At 35.4% G+C, this 13,375-nt stretch overlaps 2 protein-coding genes across 3 annotated transcripts; one reads left to right on the forward strand and one right to left on the reverse strand.

Moving 5' to 3' along the window:
- Positions 1–4,156: 4,156 nt before the first annotated feature.
- LOC114725709 (sorcin) lies at positions 4,157–7,555 on the forward strand. The gene is made up of 10 exons (XM_028912246.1): positions 4,157–4,334; positions 4,453–4,511; positions 4,639–4,679; positions 5,122–5,153; positions 5,369–5,397; positions 5,760–5,796; positions 6,165–6,221; positions 6,604–6,680; positions 6,870–6,943; positions 7,254–7,555. The coding sequence occupies exons 1-10, from the start codon at positions 4,251–4,253 to the stop codon at positions 7,271–7,273; spliced, it is 510 nt and encodes a 169-aa protein (XP_028768079.1). The 5' UTR covers positions 4,157–4,250; the 3' UTR covers positions 7,274–7,555.
- Positions 7,556–9,154: 1,599 nt separating this feature from the next.
- On the reverse strand, positions 9,155–12,167 carry LOC114725738 (G2/mitotic-specific cyclin-2-like). Of its 2 annotated transcripts, none has more exons than XM_028912300.1 (11): positions 12,036–12,167; positions 11,797–11,888; positions 11,497–11,632; positions 11,264–11,300; positions 11,008–11,160; positions 10,797–10,919; positions 10,364–10,453; positions 9,878–10,099; positions 9,701–9,799; positions 9,435–9,613; positions 9,155–9,331 (listed from the first exon to the last, which is right to left on the reverse strand). In XM_028912300.1, exons 2-11 carry the CDS (start codon positions 11,858–11,860, stop codon positions 9,190–9,192), a joined length of 1,245 nt encoding a protein of 414 aa, XP_028768133.1. In that variant the 5' UTR covers positions 11,861–11,888; positions 12,036–12,167; the 3' UTR covers positions 9,155–9,189. The 2 variants fall into 2 exon arrangements, with proteins under 2 accessions (XP_028768133.1, XP_028768134.1); XM_028912301.1 differs by having other exon boundaries at positions 9,249–9,331; positions 9,435–9,525.
- Positions 12,168–13,375: the final 1,208 nt, after the last annotated feature.

Raw genomic sequence — 13,375 nt, forward strand, 5'->3', positions numbered from 1 at the left:
ATTTGCATTGTATGGCATACTGTTACCCCAAGCACACAGTGTATTTCACACAGCATAGCACTGGACATGCTTAATAGTATATAACTTTTGTATACGTACGTACCTGAATTTAATATAATAACAATACACAGAAAGACCACAACGTTTCATTTTGAGAAAAAGGGGAACAAAACTTCATCCCAACGATTAACGGTTGAGTTACAAAACTGATGTATGAATTCTAAAGTTTGTGGGAGTATTTTGTTGTGTTTCAATTTTAGGTACCGATTTTGTAATTAGATCATTAGTCACAGGTAAAGTGGACTTTTCAAAAGGGGGAAAAAGCTCATCCATAAAACACTGTTCATACAAATTTTCAAAATACCTAATATCCAAATGCATTAAATATGATAACCAATTAACTAGAATTTTAAATTCAGTGTTCATGGACTATTCAAAGAGGTAGGAGTTTTCCGCCCTCTTCACCAGCCATATGCTGCCAACAGCCTTCCCACACAAATGAAGGAGAAAGGAAAGGCAATATTCTCTGAAGTGTTCAGACCCACCTCATGAATTAAGGTTACCATAAATAGAGCTTTGTGAATATAGGGATAGCCCAACGAACGAAGCTACCCCTATGCACGAGGTCAAGGGAAGGTTGGACACACTTTTCGTTTACTGTATGCAACCTTGCCCTGCATTTTTCTGAAAGAGGTTGTCTCCACAACTTAAACCTGTGACCGCCAGGTCATACATTGACTTTACGTGCCAAGGCTCACTCCTTGTGAATATTGAAGGGGGAAAAAAAAGGCACAGTGCCCAATTGTGCACAAAATATTAACGTGGATTGTGAAACTGCAAAAACCTTGTAGCGCATATGATCATGCTCCACAGGGACAATACTGCAATAGTCTTGCATGAGGACAAGGGTCAGACTGCCCAGACCGTAAGCAAATGCAGGTTTAGAGAATGATTATCAGGCATCATTATTTTAATAGAGGATCAACACTAATTCAGGATGGCATGAATATTGTTATTCGTCAGTAATGCTCCATGCCGCTGTTTATTTCACTGATTTAGCGTGTCTCACCATGCTCCTTGGAGCCCAAAAGCTTACTTATTTTACAAAATTATACTTATTGCAAGATCTGAATGTGCATGGCCAAGTTTCTGCAGAAAAGGAACCTCTTAGCAGTTTTTCCTGCAGTGGAAAGGAAACAATAGCAGAAGAGAGAGAAAGCGCGCGCGCACACATATTTTTTATATATATATATATATATATATATAGGTATATATATAAGATCATGGTACCTCCAATCAAAGCCATTATTTTGCATCACAAGAATTAACTTTTTCAACCAAGCCCCTACGAAGTCCAATGCGCACATGCCCTTTTTGGTAATTTGATAGTTGAGCAAACTTTTTTCTTGAGACATTTGCCAAACATAAAACTGGTTTTCAAATTGGATAAAAGCGCTCATCAAATGATTTTACCAAACATAAAACTTTTAATGCAAATCTTGCTCTGAAACAAGGGGAGGGGTGCAAAATTCTTCCTATATCCCCTCCTCTTTCCCCTAAATCCCTCATACCAAACGAGCTGTGAATACCCATGCTAATTTTGTATTAGCTAAAACTATAATTTAATTGAATATTTAATATATGTAACTATTACAATGATTACTTTGAAAAAATAGATAAATATAAGAGATAAATTAGATTAAGGTCTTATATTTAGAACCAAATTGAAAGTCAAACTAGTTCTTATATTAAGAACCAGAGGTAGTATTAAAAGCCTTCTGTTTGTGTAATTGATATCTTAATTAAAAACATTAACATTGTGTTTGATACAAGGTTTTTCAGAGAGAAGAAGAGGGAAGTCGCTACCCTCTCCTCATTTATAAAGGTGAAATAGTTAATTTTTGAGTAGCTATCCTCCCTTTCCCTCTCATACCAAATAAGATATTATTAAAATGTTTCCCCTTCCCTCCCTTCCAATGAATTCAAACAAAGAATCATTAAAATTCCTTCCCTCTCCTCCCCTTCCTTCACCTCCCCTCTATATCTTCCCTCCCTCTCTCTTCTCTTCCATTCCATCCATTAAAATTCCTCACATTCCCTTCTCTTTGTTAAGCAAAATGCGGTGTAAAGTAATTTGCTTTTATTGCATTTTTTGCCATCAATTTGCTTTTATTGTACTCTTCTGGTCCTATTTATGAGATAAAGAGAGAGAAAAAATTTTGGTCATATTTATAGGGCAAGAAGAGAAAATTTTCATCTGAATGTACAATTTTACCCTTCATTTAATACTGTGTTGACTTTATTCTTATAAGTTATAATATATATTAAATAGGAATAAAATTGGGAAGTTCTTAAGTTTTAAATAAAAGTTAATAAAGTGTAAAGTTTTTTTTAGTCTGTATAAAATATGTTGTAAATGAGTTATAAATAAGACAAAAGAATATTTTTTATTAGGAAAGGGGTAAAGAGCTTCAACAACATGTCCCATTAAGTACAAGCAATCGTCCTCTTGATTCCTACTCCCTCCGTTCCTTATTATAAGAGACAAATAACCGAAGTACGTTGATAAAAAAAACAGTTAAAATTAGTTAAGAACAATTAATGTGTAAAAAGTATAATTTTTTTCCAAAAATGCCCGCATTAATAAGGAGAGAGAGTATGAGAGAGAACAGTTAAATTATTAAAAGAAAGAGAAGTGGAAGGGAGAGAGAGTGTGAGTTGGAGAAAATAAATATGGGTAAAATAGTAAATCAACACAAAAAAGTAGAGACAACTTGTAAGTGTCTCTTATATATAGGAACATGCCATAAGTATCAAATGTCTCTTATAATAAGGAACGGAGGGAGTACTAATTAAGCCATACCAGCAATTTTATTGAATTTATTAAAAGCCCCATCACAATTAAATTTCAGCCCTTTCCAAGGGGCATCTCCCATTAGCAGCCTTAATAGTCTGGTTATTGGGATCCTTACTTTGATTTTTTCAAACTGTTGAAATAATAAAAAAGTTGTTATAAATGATGTAATCAAACTCAATAAAATGTCGTCAATGCCGTTTTGGAATTTCAAATGTCATTTTATTGAAATTTTTCTAAAATTCTATGTGATTGTCTTTCACTAGTTCAAGAAAGGAAATCTTATGCTTGGAACGCTTGAGTTTGGTGGAGGAAATTCTGCATCTTGTCAGAGCTCTTCAGGGGATCCCAAAACATTGCAATCTCGCTGCTGATTGATGTGCTTATACAACTCCGCTGGAGAAGTGAGGATTTGATGTTGCGAAACCTCTGACTTCATTTTCTTTTGTTTAGATACTGCTGTTTTTTCGGTTTGTTTCTTTCCATTTTTGCTGCTTCTTTTAGTTTTGATTTTCCGTGTTTTCCGCTGTCTGGTGCGTTTTTCATTGCTTTTGGTGTGCTAAACTGCTGATACTTTCCGTTGTTGGCTGTTTTTTAGTGGAGTGAGATTTGTATTAAGGTACCATGAAATATTTTGCTAGAAACACCAAACGTTATAAAGTTTTTTTAGATGCAAAAATAAACATGAAAATTTTAGACTAGTGTAATTATGACTATTAAGTCAACTAACATTGATCGGTTAATGAACATATCAACAAAAAAAATGATGCAAAAATACATATAAAATCTCAATAACAGTGACATTTTTGTATTATTTTAAAAATTTTATATGTATTTTTACACTATTTTTTTGATTTATATATTTGCTAAAAAGTCAACATTAGTTAATTTAATGGCCATGATATTTTAGCGCTATTTTAAAAACTTTATATATGCTTCTGTATGCAAGAAAAATTAATGGTATTAGATCTCTGTGATGAAATTCTTTATAAGTGGATTTGTATTTTAAGCCATGAAGTTTTGCCGTTCTGAGTCCCAAAAAAAGATCTCAAATTTCACGCCCGCACTCCAGACTCTTGAAAGCGAGAGATCGTGGCCTGTGGGATCTCTGGCCCCATGTGACGTGCGACGCCCTTGTCTAAGCCGTGGCAGAAAAATGTACATACGATGTGGATATATGGAGCACGATAATGAATGTTAAAGTCATTTTACCTAAACGACGTCGTCGCGGTCCCTTTTCTCGTCTTCCAGAAAGCATGAATAGCGACTCGGAGGACTGCAGAAGTCCTTGGCGCAAAAAAAAGAAAAAAAAGAAAAAGGACTGCAGAAGTCTGATTTTCAGTTCTGCCAAGCGAAACAAGAGACAATTGAGAAGCTAACTAGTCGAGAATTTGACATGGAGAACACTGCCATATTGAGGGAATGGTTTGATCGAGTTGACTCAGACAGAAGTGGAAACATAACAGCTCTCCAACTCAAGGTTCTTTTTTTTTTTTTTTTTTTTTTGAGTTCCCTTCTCTCATCGCTTTCCCGTTTATTCCGTTTAAGCTGTCTCTGTCTTAAACTTCTTTCATTGAATGAAATTTTTTGATAATCAGAGAGCTCTGTCTGTGGGCAACCTCGAATTTCCCCTCTCAGTTGTTCAGCAGATGATCAGGTTTGGTTTCGCCCTACTTCGCTCTTCGCTTAACCGTGTTATGCTTCGGAGTTTCCTCAGAAATGTGTATCTTGTTTGTTTGATTGTCCTGGATGACGTGATGTTCTGTTTGAAATTTCTCCTGTAGGATGTATGATTTCGACAGGAACGGTACGATGAATTTCGAAGGTGATTTATTACGCCTATTGCCGTGTCTGTATGGCTGTATGTTGGTTTTTAACTTACCTGGTGCCTTTCTTTATTAATATAATATCATGTTACTAGTATGGGCATTTTGATATTGAAGATCCTCATCAAGGAGAAATTTTTGCTGTCATAGTTTGGTGGGGGTGCGGGTGCGTGGTTTGTAAATGGAGTTATGTTAGCATGTTGAAGCTGGACAACGAATGTTTCCCTGCAATGGTAACTTGGATTATGTATGTGTGGACCTAGAAAAAATGCCAAGGGAATGAACAACCAGATGCCTTCCTGATACCATCTTGAAACTCTTATCTAATCATAAGTAATTGAAACGTTTATGTGGCTGATCTCTGAATTAATTGGTATTTTTGGAAAAACAAATTTTTTTTTTATCAGTCTCTCTCTAACCTAAGATTAATGTTTTCCCCAGAATTTGTTGCATTGAACAAGTTCCTTCTCAAGGTTAGTAATTTTTAATTTAGTCCAGATGACATATCTGTAGCCCTTTGGCTGATTTCTGCTAGTGGACTACCTCAATGTTTATGTTCATTTTTTGTCATAATTCAAATTCACCTTACTTCTATGAGGCTACTGCATCACCATTAGCAATGAAGATTCATAAGTTATTCAATAATATTAATACTTATATGTTCATATGACTTTCAATGGTTTTGCAGGTTCAACATGCGTTTTCTGATCTAGAAAGGTGATCTATTAATTTTTCCCATAACGTGTCTTCAGTTTTATGTGAAGTCTTCAAAAGAAAAAAGGGGGGGGGGTGTAGCTCTAGGAGATTTACTCAATGATGAAGACCATTCAGGAAAGCGATCAACATTATGGACTTCTTAAGCCATGGGAGCATGACTAGTTTGAATCTTAATATTGTTTTAACTTGATGGTACATTTATGAGGTGATACTAAGTACTGAATTTGGTTGAAAAGTTTGACACCCATTTTAGTCTCAGATATACTGGTTTTTGGGTGTCAAACAATGTCAGCTTTATTGTTTTATTCTTATTTAAGGAATTTGTAGATTGTAGGTAACACTCTTTGGGTTCATTGATGCAGAGGTCGTGGTTTTCTTGTACCTGAAGATGTACATGAGGTATATGGTCATACATCATTAATGCTCTTGAATATTTGATTATATACCATGCATTGCTAGAATAATACTCATATAGTTCGTTCAATTTGACCTTTAAATTTTATAGTTTTTACTCCCCAAGATGCAACAGCAAAAAGTTAAGCTCCTTTGATGCTGGATATGATTTTTTTGTTTTTTGGGAAACGTTAGCCTTGCTTCTTAACCCCCTGCCTTCTAAGAATAACTAAATGCAGAAGAAGGCCCTTGATTTAGATGCTTGTCAGGATCCAGGAATAAAGTAAACTGGAATCTACATATTCCTGTTTATACTGCATAGGGATATGATTCTCTCTAGTTAATTTTGCTTAATCTCCATATAAATTTTTCAGGCATTGGTTAAAGTTGGTTTCATGCTGGATTCTCCTGCTTTTTATACTGTCTGCGAGGTAAAGCATCTTCATTTTGTCAAAGATATCAGCCGATATTCAGTTTCATTGCGCAAAAAAAAAAAAAAAAAAAAAAAAAGGAAGAAGATATCGACTAATATTCTGTAGTTAGCCAATAAAAAATATATATATATTAATATTTGGAGAAGTTGTTACGTCACTGTCTACATGCTTCGATTTTTATTGTCTTCCCATTTTTTCTTTGATGTTGGGTCAGACAGAGAAATCACTAATGTAGTGTACTTGACCTTTGAATTAATTTATCAATTATCAACGCTGTTGGCTGAATTTTGCCTTTGAAAGAAAACTTTAATTGGTGAACTAATTTGTGCAGTATTGCAATCCAGAATACCAAGCTAACTATTTCTTTTGAATTCTTTAGAGCTTTGATCAAAGTAAGAATGGAAGGTTTCGGCTTGATGACTTCATATCTCTCTGTATATTTGTACAGTCTGCTCGGTAAACATGGTCTTCATTCTTCAAGTTGAGAGTATTATTTTATTTACCTATTCATTAGTTTTCAGGAAGAAGGGTTGGACAGCTATTTATATCCGTACCAGCTTTTAGAAAAAGAAACAAAAAATAGAGAAGTATTGAAGTTTGGATTTACTGCTTGCTGAAACAAGAATCTTGTATTGTGTCTTTCAGGAATCTGTTTAACTCATTTGATGCAGCGAAACAAGGCAGAGTCACACTTGATTTTAACCAATTTGTCTATTGCAGTGAGTACAAACTGATCGACCTTGTATAATTTTTGCGTTTCATTCATTCATTTAAAAATCTTGCATTAGGATTTTGCAGGGTTTAAAGTGGAAATATAATAAAATATTGCTTTTCCTCACTACTTCCTCAATCATCTTTGCTCCTGAAGCCATTGTGATTATACACCGTGTTTTCCGTCTGAGTTCTGAGTACTTTCTGACTGTATTTCACAAATCACCATTTTGTTAACTTTTCTATCTGTTGTATTGCTATCTTAACTCGAATTATCGATTCAGTTCCTCCTGATTTTTATTCACTATCTCAATCCAGCCGGCAATTGTAGAATATGATTCAAATATCTGATCGGCTGCGAAGATGACGTGGATGCTGCATTTTGTACACGCCTCCAGAGATTCTTGGATCAAGCTTTAATTATGATGTCTGCGTAATATTCTGGAAAATTTATGAAATCGCAATATCCATTTGAATTTGTTATAATAATTCTCGCGTAGAGCAGATTTTGTTATTGGAATGAGGGCATGTGATTGTGAATAATGAAGAATGTGTGACATGGTCCATCATCCGGACGCTCAAGTTTTTCCATTTTTAATGGAATTTTATTTTTACTTTAATAACTGAGATACAAATAGTATGCGAACTTGAAATTTCAAAAATAAAATGACAAGATATTGACAGATGAGACTTGTGGAACCAAATAAGACGCATCATTACTGGTGAATAGAACGTATTATTTATCTCTTATAAGGAGACGGTGTAATTGAACACCTTAAAGTGAATTTCAATGATTTGCTTGTTTTATTTTTCATTTCAAGTAAGGAGACATTCGGCGAGCTCATAAATTTTACCGAGAAGGACAAGGATACAAATAAACTAGGAATTAGGACATTACATTAACGATTCTCAAGATAAAACCACGAGTGCTCTACGTTTGTGATTGTAGGTTTAATTCAGACGAGTTTCAAACATATTGTGCAATCATTCTTAACAAGGGAAAAAGGAAGGGGGGGGGGGGAGGGGATGCAATAGTGTATTGGATTGAGTTTAGGTTGATTGATCCGGTCAAAGTTCGAACGCATCTTTAACCATAATGGCACTAAAAAAACAAAAAGAAAAAGACGGGAGAGATACTTAAAGATGCTCATAACTGTAACAATCAAAAAAAGGATGGAAGAAACATGATGCAAAATTCCTTCAACATAACAGCTGCGATATGCAAAAGATATTGTACTGCTAAGAAGGGAAAAAGGAAGGAAGGGTGCAGCAGTGCACGGGATTGAGTTTAGACTGATTGATCAGGCCAAAGATCTAACACATCCTTAACTATAATAGCACTAAAAAAAGGGGAAAGAAAAAGACATTAAAGATATTTAAAGATGCTCACAGCACGAAACTGACGAATGTACCCCAGCTATTGCGGAGCTCATGGGTTTCCTACATGGACTAAATCTATGCTGGGCTAAAGGTTTCAGAAGCATCAGTATGTTCTCGGACTGTATTGAGGCAATTAATCTGGCAACTAGGGGATGTGATGATAATTACCCTTTCAAAGACTTAGTGAATGATGTGAAAATAGCTATACATAGGGATTGGCATATTATTTTTTGGCATATAGAAAGAAGGGAGAGGATTCCCTTAGCAGATCTTTTAACAAAGATATTTTATAGGATGAGCAGCAATTTTTGTGTCTTTGATGTCCCTTCCCCTCTAGGTTTGAAGGTGGAAAGTGATAATGGACAATAGGCTTGGTTAGCCTGGACTTGTATCTTGTTTCCTATTATTTGTCTCTCAGTTATCATTCCAAAAAAAAAAGATGCTCACAACTGTAATAACAAAAAAAAAAAAAAAGAGGGGAAAAACATGATACGAAACTCCTTCAACATAACAGTGCAATATCTGCGGCGATATGCAGAAGATATTGTACTGCTAAGAAGGGAAAAAGAAAGGGGGGGGGGTGCAACAGTGCATTAGACTAAGTTTAGATTGATTGATCTGGCCAAAGCTCGAAAGTATCATTAATCATAGTAGCACTAAAAAAAGGGGGGGAAAAAAGACATTAAAAATACTTAAAGATGCTCATAACTGTAATGACCAAAAAAGGGATGAAAAAAACATGAAGCGAAATTTCTTCTGCGATATGCAAAAAACATGATGCTCATAACAGTACAATATCTGCTGCGATATGCAGAAGATAGAGTTTTTTTTTTTTTTTTGACCAAGCAGAAGATAGAGTACTAGTCTACGTGCTTCAATCAGAGCCCAGCAAAAACAGGGCTGGTTTCATATTTGCGGCATAACCATACTTCCACGTGCTGTACTTCCTGCAGACTCCTGTGAGTTTTCCAGTCCCAGCCTTCTGATGGAAAGTAACCATCATTCTTGAGCACTCTCTGTCGGCACACAAGATAAATACCCGTGAGCGATAATGACCGTTCATATCTCATGAAACTTAATAAACATTCAACACAAGGAACACTGGCAAGAGCAACTCACAGAAGCTGGTCTTCCGAGTAATTGGTGTACCATTCACTCGTCTTTGTCCACTGCTTAAACTGGTACAGACTACACTGAGCTGTGTAAATGGCTGCAGCAGCTAGCAAAGATGGTGAAAACTTGAGCATTTTGTATTCCACCAAGCAAAGCTCGATTATGAAGGAGGACGAGAGTTCCAGCTGGTTCAGTTCCACAATAATAAGCCTTTACTCGGCGGTGACATCAAATTCATTCCGAAATGGTAATCTTGGAACAGTATCACTCACCTTTTTGTCAAATTGAGCTGCTTTAAGAAATCTCCTCATGAACACATATGGAGTAGGCACACACAGGTTGAATTGCAACGTGTTCATCATTAACTTCTCCTGTCAGGACAAGTCTATCAGCTGCATTTCAAGGATGGGAGGGAAGCAAGGGTACCAATAAATAAATGAAGATCTCACCATATTTATAACTTCCTCCCTCTTGTATGCCTTGTCTGTTATCAAGATAAAATCCTCAACAGTGGGGACAGAAACCTCCTCATATTTGCAAGCTATTAGCATGGCTGTTACACCGACCAACTGAAGCTTCTTTCTGATCACCGCCTGACGCTCCAAGAACCTGTCTATCAGACTGACGGTAAGGTACAATGTCTCCTCCATAAGCTCAAATTTGTAGTGAACCTGTTTGATGTGGATCAAGATCAACTGTAAGTCGAGAGGGCTCATATTCCATACTCGGGAAATCATGAATTTCAATTGAATTCAATTTATCTTAAAATCGAATATCCTTTTCTGTCCTATGTTAAAATCAGAAGTTTTTGGAATATTAGATCGTAACTTGCAAATTTCATAATTTATATGGATTGATATCGATGAGGAAAATTGATACTGCTATTGATAGATCTTCGCGTGAGCGTGAAAACTTTTGGGACTAAGATGTCGTACCTCGATAAGCCAGTCAATGAGGATAGCCCTCATCTTCTCATTGATGTCAAACTGGCCAGCCATGTAATCTGGAGAGGCGCAGCTGGTATTCTGCAAAAGAGCTAATGGGTCAACATACTATAGCAACTTTTTTCCTTATTCTTCATATTTTCCATTGAACTGACCAAATCATGAAAATAAAGCTTGAAGCCCGTTTCATATCCTGAGCTACGCTATACGAAATGCAAGGCGTTCTACTACTGTTCAAAGTCAACTATATCATTTTCTATAGACTGCCCAGGGGAAGGTGCAGATCCGGCTGTTCAGATGATTTCTATTGATACTTGCTTTCCGAAAATCCCATTTTCCATTCAACTACTAAAAAGAGTGCGTCACTTTCTGAGCTTTGTTTGGCTATAAGCGAGTCTCCCCCACTACAAAATTCAAATCTTACCTCAATTTTCTTATAAAATTCGTAGATCTCATCTATATATTCAACAACTGCTAGTGGATCTTTCGTATCACTAACATCGATGTCCATAACGGGCTCCTCCACGTCTTCCATTTCCACTTCCTCCTGCGAGCAACATACCGTGCTATTATTTTTGGTTTAAGCGTATCATGCAAAGCTATACATGAGATGAGTTGAATATTAAAGCACTCACTAATCTGTCAATTTCGTCCAGCATTGCTTCCGTGTGCTTCACAAACACTGGAATTCCATTGTCACCAACATCCTCGTATTCTCCAATATCTGTTATCTCGCAGTCCAACCGGTAACTGGAGTTCGGAGCCAATAGGCTTAGTTTTTTAGTTTCCTGAAAGGCAATCAACCGCATTTGTAACTATTCAAATATGTTCAAAGAAAAGCCAGAATCAAATGATCAGGTCCATCATCTAAATTTGGTCTGAAGAGAGTACTTCAGGGCAGTGCTGAACTGTCTGTGCTGTATATCTTCTGTAAGAAAAGAATACCAAAAGCAAACTTATTAATCAAAGGATCAAGAGACAATCAACTGAACCTTCATAAATAAGTTGCAATTCTTTTCAATGGTATTTTTGATAACTCAGGAGGAGAAAAAAAACATAGAGAGATGATATATCGGCACAAGACTAGATTTTCAGAGTTTTGCCTCAACATAAATAGAACTTACCCTAATGGGTCTCTTCTGTTGACCACACAAGGCTTATGAGTAGCCTCCATAATATTCTGATTGATATTGCTCAGAGCCCGACGATTACTCTGGGTCATCTCCTTCATAAACTTGATGCCCTCCATTCTTGAACAGCCTTTGTAATTAAAGACCACAAAATATAAGGGAGCGAAGAATCAGTCACAAATTCAAGAGATAAACGTCCCTTGGTGTATGCTCCAGCTTAATTATTGTTTCATGAATAAAAAGGATAACCAGTAAAGATCTTTTTTTCCTTCCCCAGATATCAAAGTTGTTAACCTTGAAGATTTGATGAAGGCATCAGCGAATCCAGATGGTCTTGGTTTTCCTTTGAGCCGCCCATTTATCTTCAGTCCGAGCAGATGCAATAGCTAGACATTTTCGGCCACAAAAAGAAATCAAAAACCATAAATCATAAAACAGGAAAGAAAAGGAAAAGCCAAGATCCATGACAAGAGGGGAAAAAGAATAGCAACAAAATCAAGATAATTGAGTATGAATGGGATAAGATAATCCACCAGCATTCAAGAAGGATTGCCTCTGATGCGTAAGCAGTCAGCTTATCTTCAGGAAATGCCCTGCCCCTGTGAGGTTTCTACTCAGACACACGCGAACTCTCGCTCTCTCTCTCTGTGGCTGAAATTAAAGGAACAAGAAAAGATTTAAGAAACAAAAGGAGAAATTGAGACGGAGATGTCGGGGAGAGACAATTCATTTTTAAAAACAACGGCTACTAAATAGTGGCCGTTGGATCTGAGTAAGAAAGGAAGAGTCGCGATGGTTTTTTTGCCAACGGTAATGTAGCTTTTCTGGCTTGTGGTTGGGTTTCAAATAACATTTGTTTTCATTGCCGTGGTTGGGCTTTATTTCAAGTTCACACCCGTTTTGACGCTCGTCTCCCTTCACTCCTTCTAATGTATATAATATATTCATTAAAATTTTAAAACGATTCAGCTATTAATAAAAATTACTGAATTAAACTATTATTCTCCCTCAACATCCCAAAATAATTTCATTCTCACATATGCTGTATAAATTAAAGTATACTTAACTAATTTTATAAAGAAAAAATCTTCATAAAAGAAATTTTAGGGATATTTTGATCATTACATTCACCTTTAATTTTTATTTCTGTATAATGTTTTTCTGGTACGTGCTCTCTGTATGATTGTTACTTAATATTTTTTATATTTTAATATCAAATCAAATATAATTTCATGTTAAAAATCACCATTATATAAAATACAAAATGTATAATAAATATTATTTTCCGTTGTATCAAAAAAATGTATAATAAATAAATTTACAACGAGTATTAACTATAAACAATGTAGCTCATCATTCATACCTCTAATCCTTAATATAAAAGCTAGTTGACTAATTTGCATAGATTAAGAAAGTTTATTAAGTTAGTTATTTGTAATAAATAGGTTTTCTTTCCTAGAATATCTTTGCTGATCATATGTATTAGCTAAAACTACCATTTGATAGAATCTTTAACATATACAACTACTACAAAGATTACTTTGAATAAAATGGATAAACATGACAAACAAAAGAGATTGATGTTTTAAATTGAGAATTAAATTAAAAGTCAAATTAGCGCTTATATTAAAAACCGGAGGTAGTATATTAAAGTAGATCCCCAGCTAAATTTTTACCCAAAAAAATCCCGGATAAATGATTGCAATTTCTAGATCTAACCTTGCAAATAATGTAATAGCTGCGGATGCATTTATTTTTTTGGTTGAAAAATGCTCCAAATAATTGGTCAAGGTTAATTACGCATTTTTTTCAATTTGTTGCCAACGATGCATTTTAAATCTCTCCCCAAATACATTATAAGCTATATTAAAAT

This window comes from Neltuma alba, unplaced genomic scaffold, assembly GCF_004799145.2.
Source record: "Neltuma alba isolate B1F8T4 unplaced genomic scaffold, ASM479914v2 tig00012263_pilon, whole genome shotgun sequence".
NCBI classification, from domain to species: Eukaryota; Viridiplantae; Streptophyta; class Magnoliopsida; order Fabales; family Fabaceae; genus Neltuma; species Neltuma alba.

Coding starts and splice junctions, on each gene's coding strand:
- LOC114725709 (XM_028912246.1), top strand. CDS start 4,251: ATGGAGAACACTGCCATATTGAGGGAATGGTTTGATCGAGTTGACTCA. Junction 4,680..5,121: donor CGGTACGATGAATTTCGAAG/GTGATTTATTAC, acceptor TGTTTTCCCCAG/AATTTGTTGCATTGAACAAG. Junction 5,398..5,759: donor GCGTTTTCTGATCTAGAAAG/GTGATCTATTAA, acceptor TCATTGATGCAG/AGGTCGTGGTTTTCTTGTAC.
- LOC114725738 (XM_028912300.1), bottom strand. CDS start 11,860: ATGGGCGGCTCAAAGGAAAACCAAGACCATCTGGATTCGCTGATGCCT. Junction 11,633..11,796: donor GCCTTCATCAAATCTTCAAG/GTTAACAACTTT, acceptor TTAATTACAAAG/GCTGTTCAAGAATGGAGGGC. Junction 11,161..11,263: donor CAGTTCAGCACTGCCCTGAA/GTACTCTCTTCA, acceptor ATTGCCTTTCAG/GAAACTAAAAAACTAAGCCT.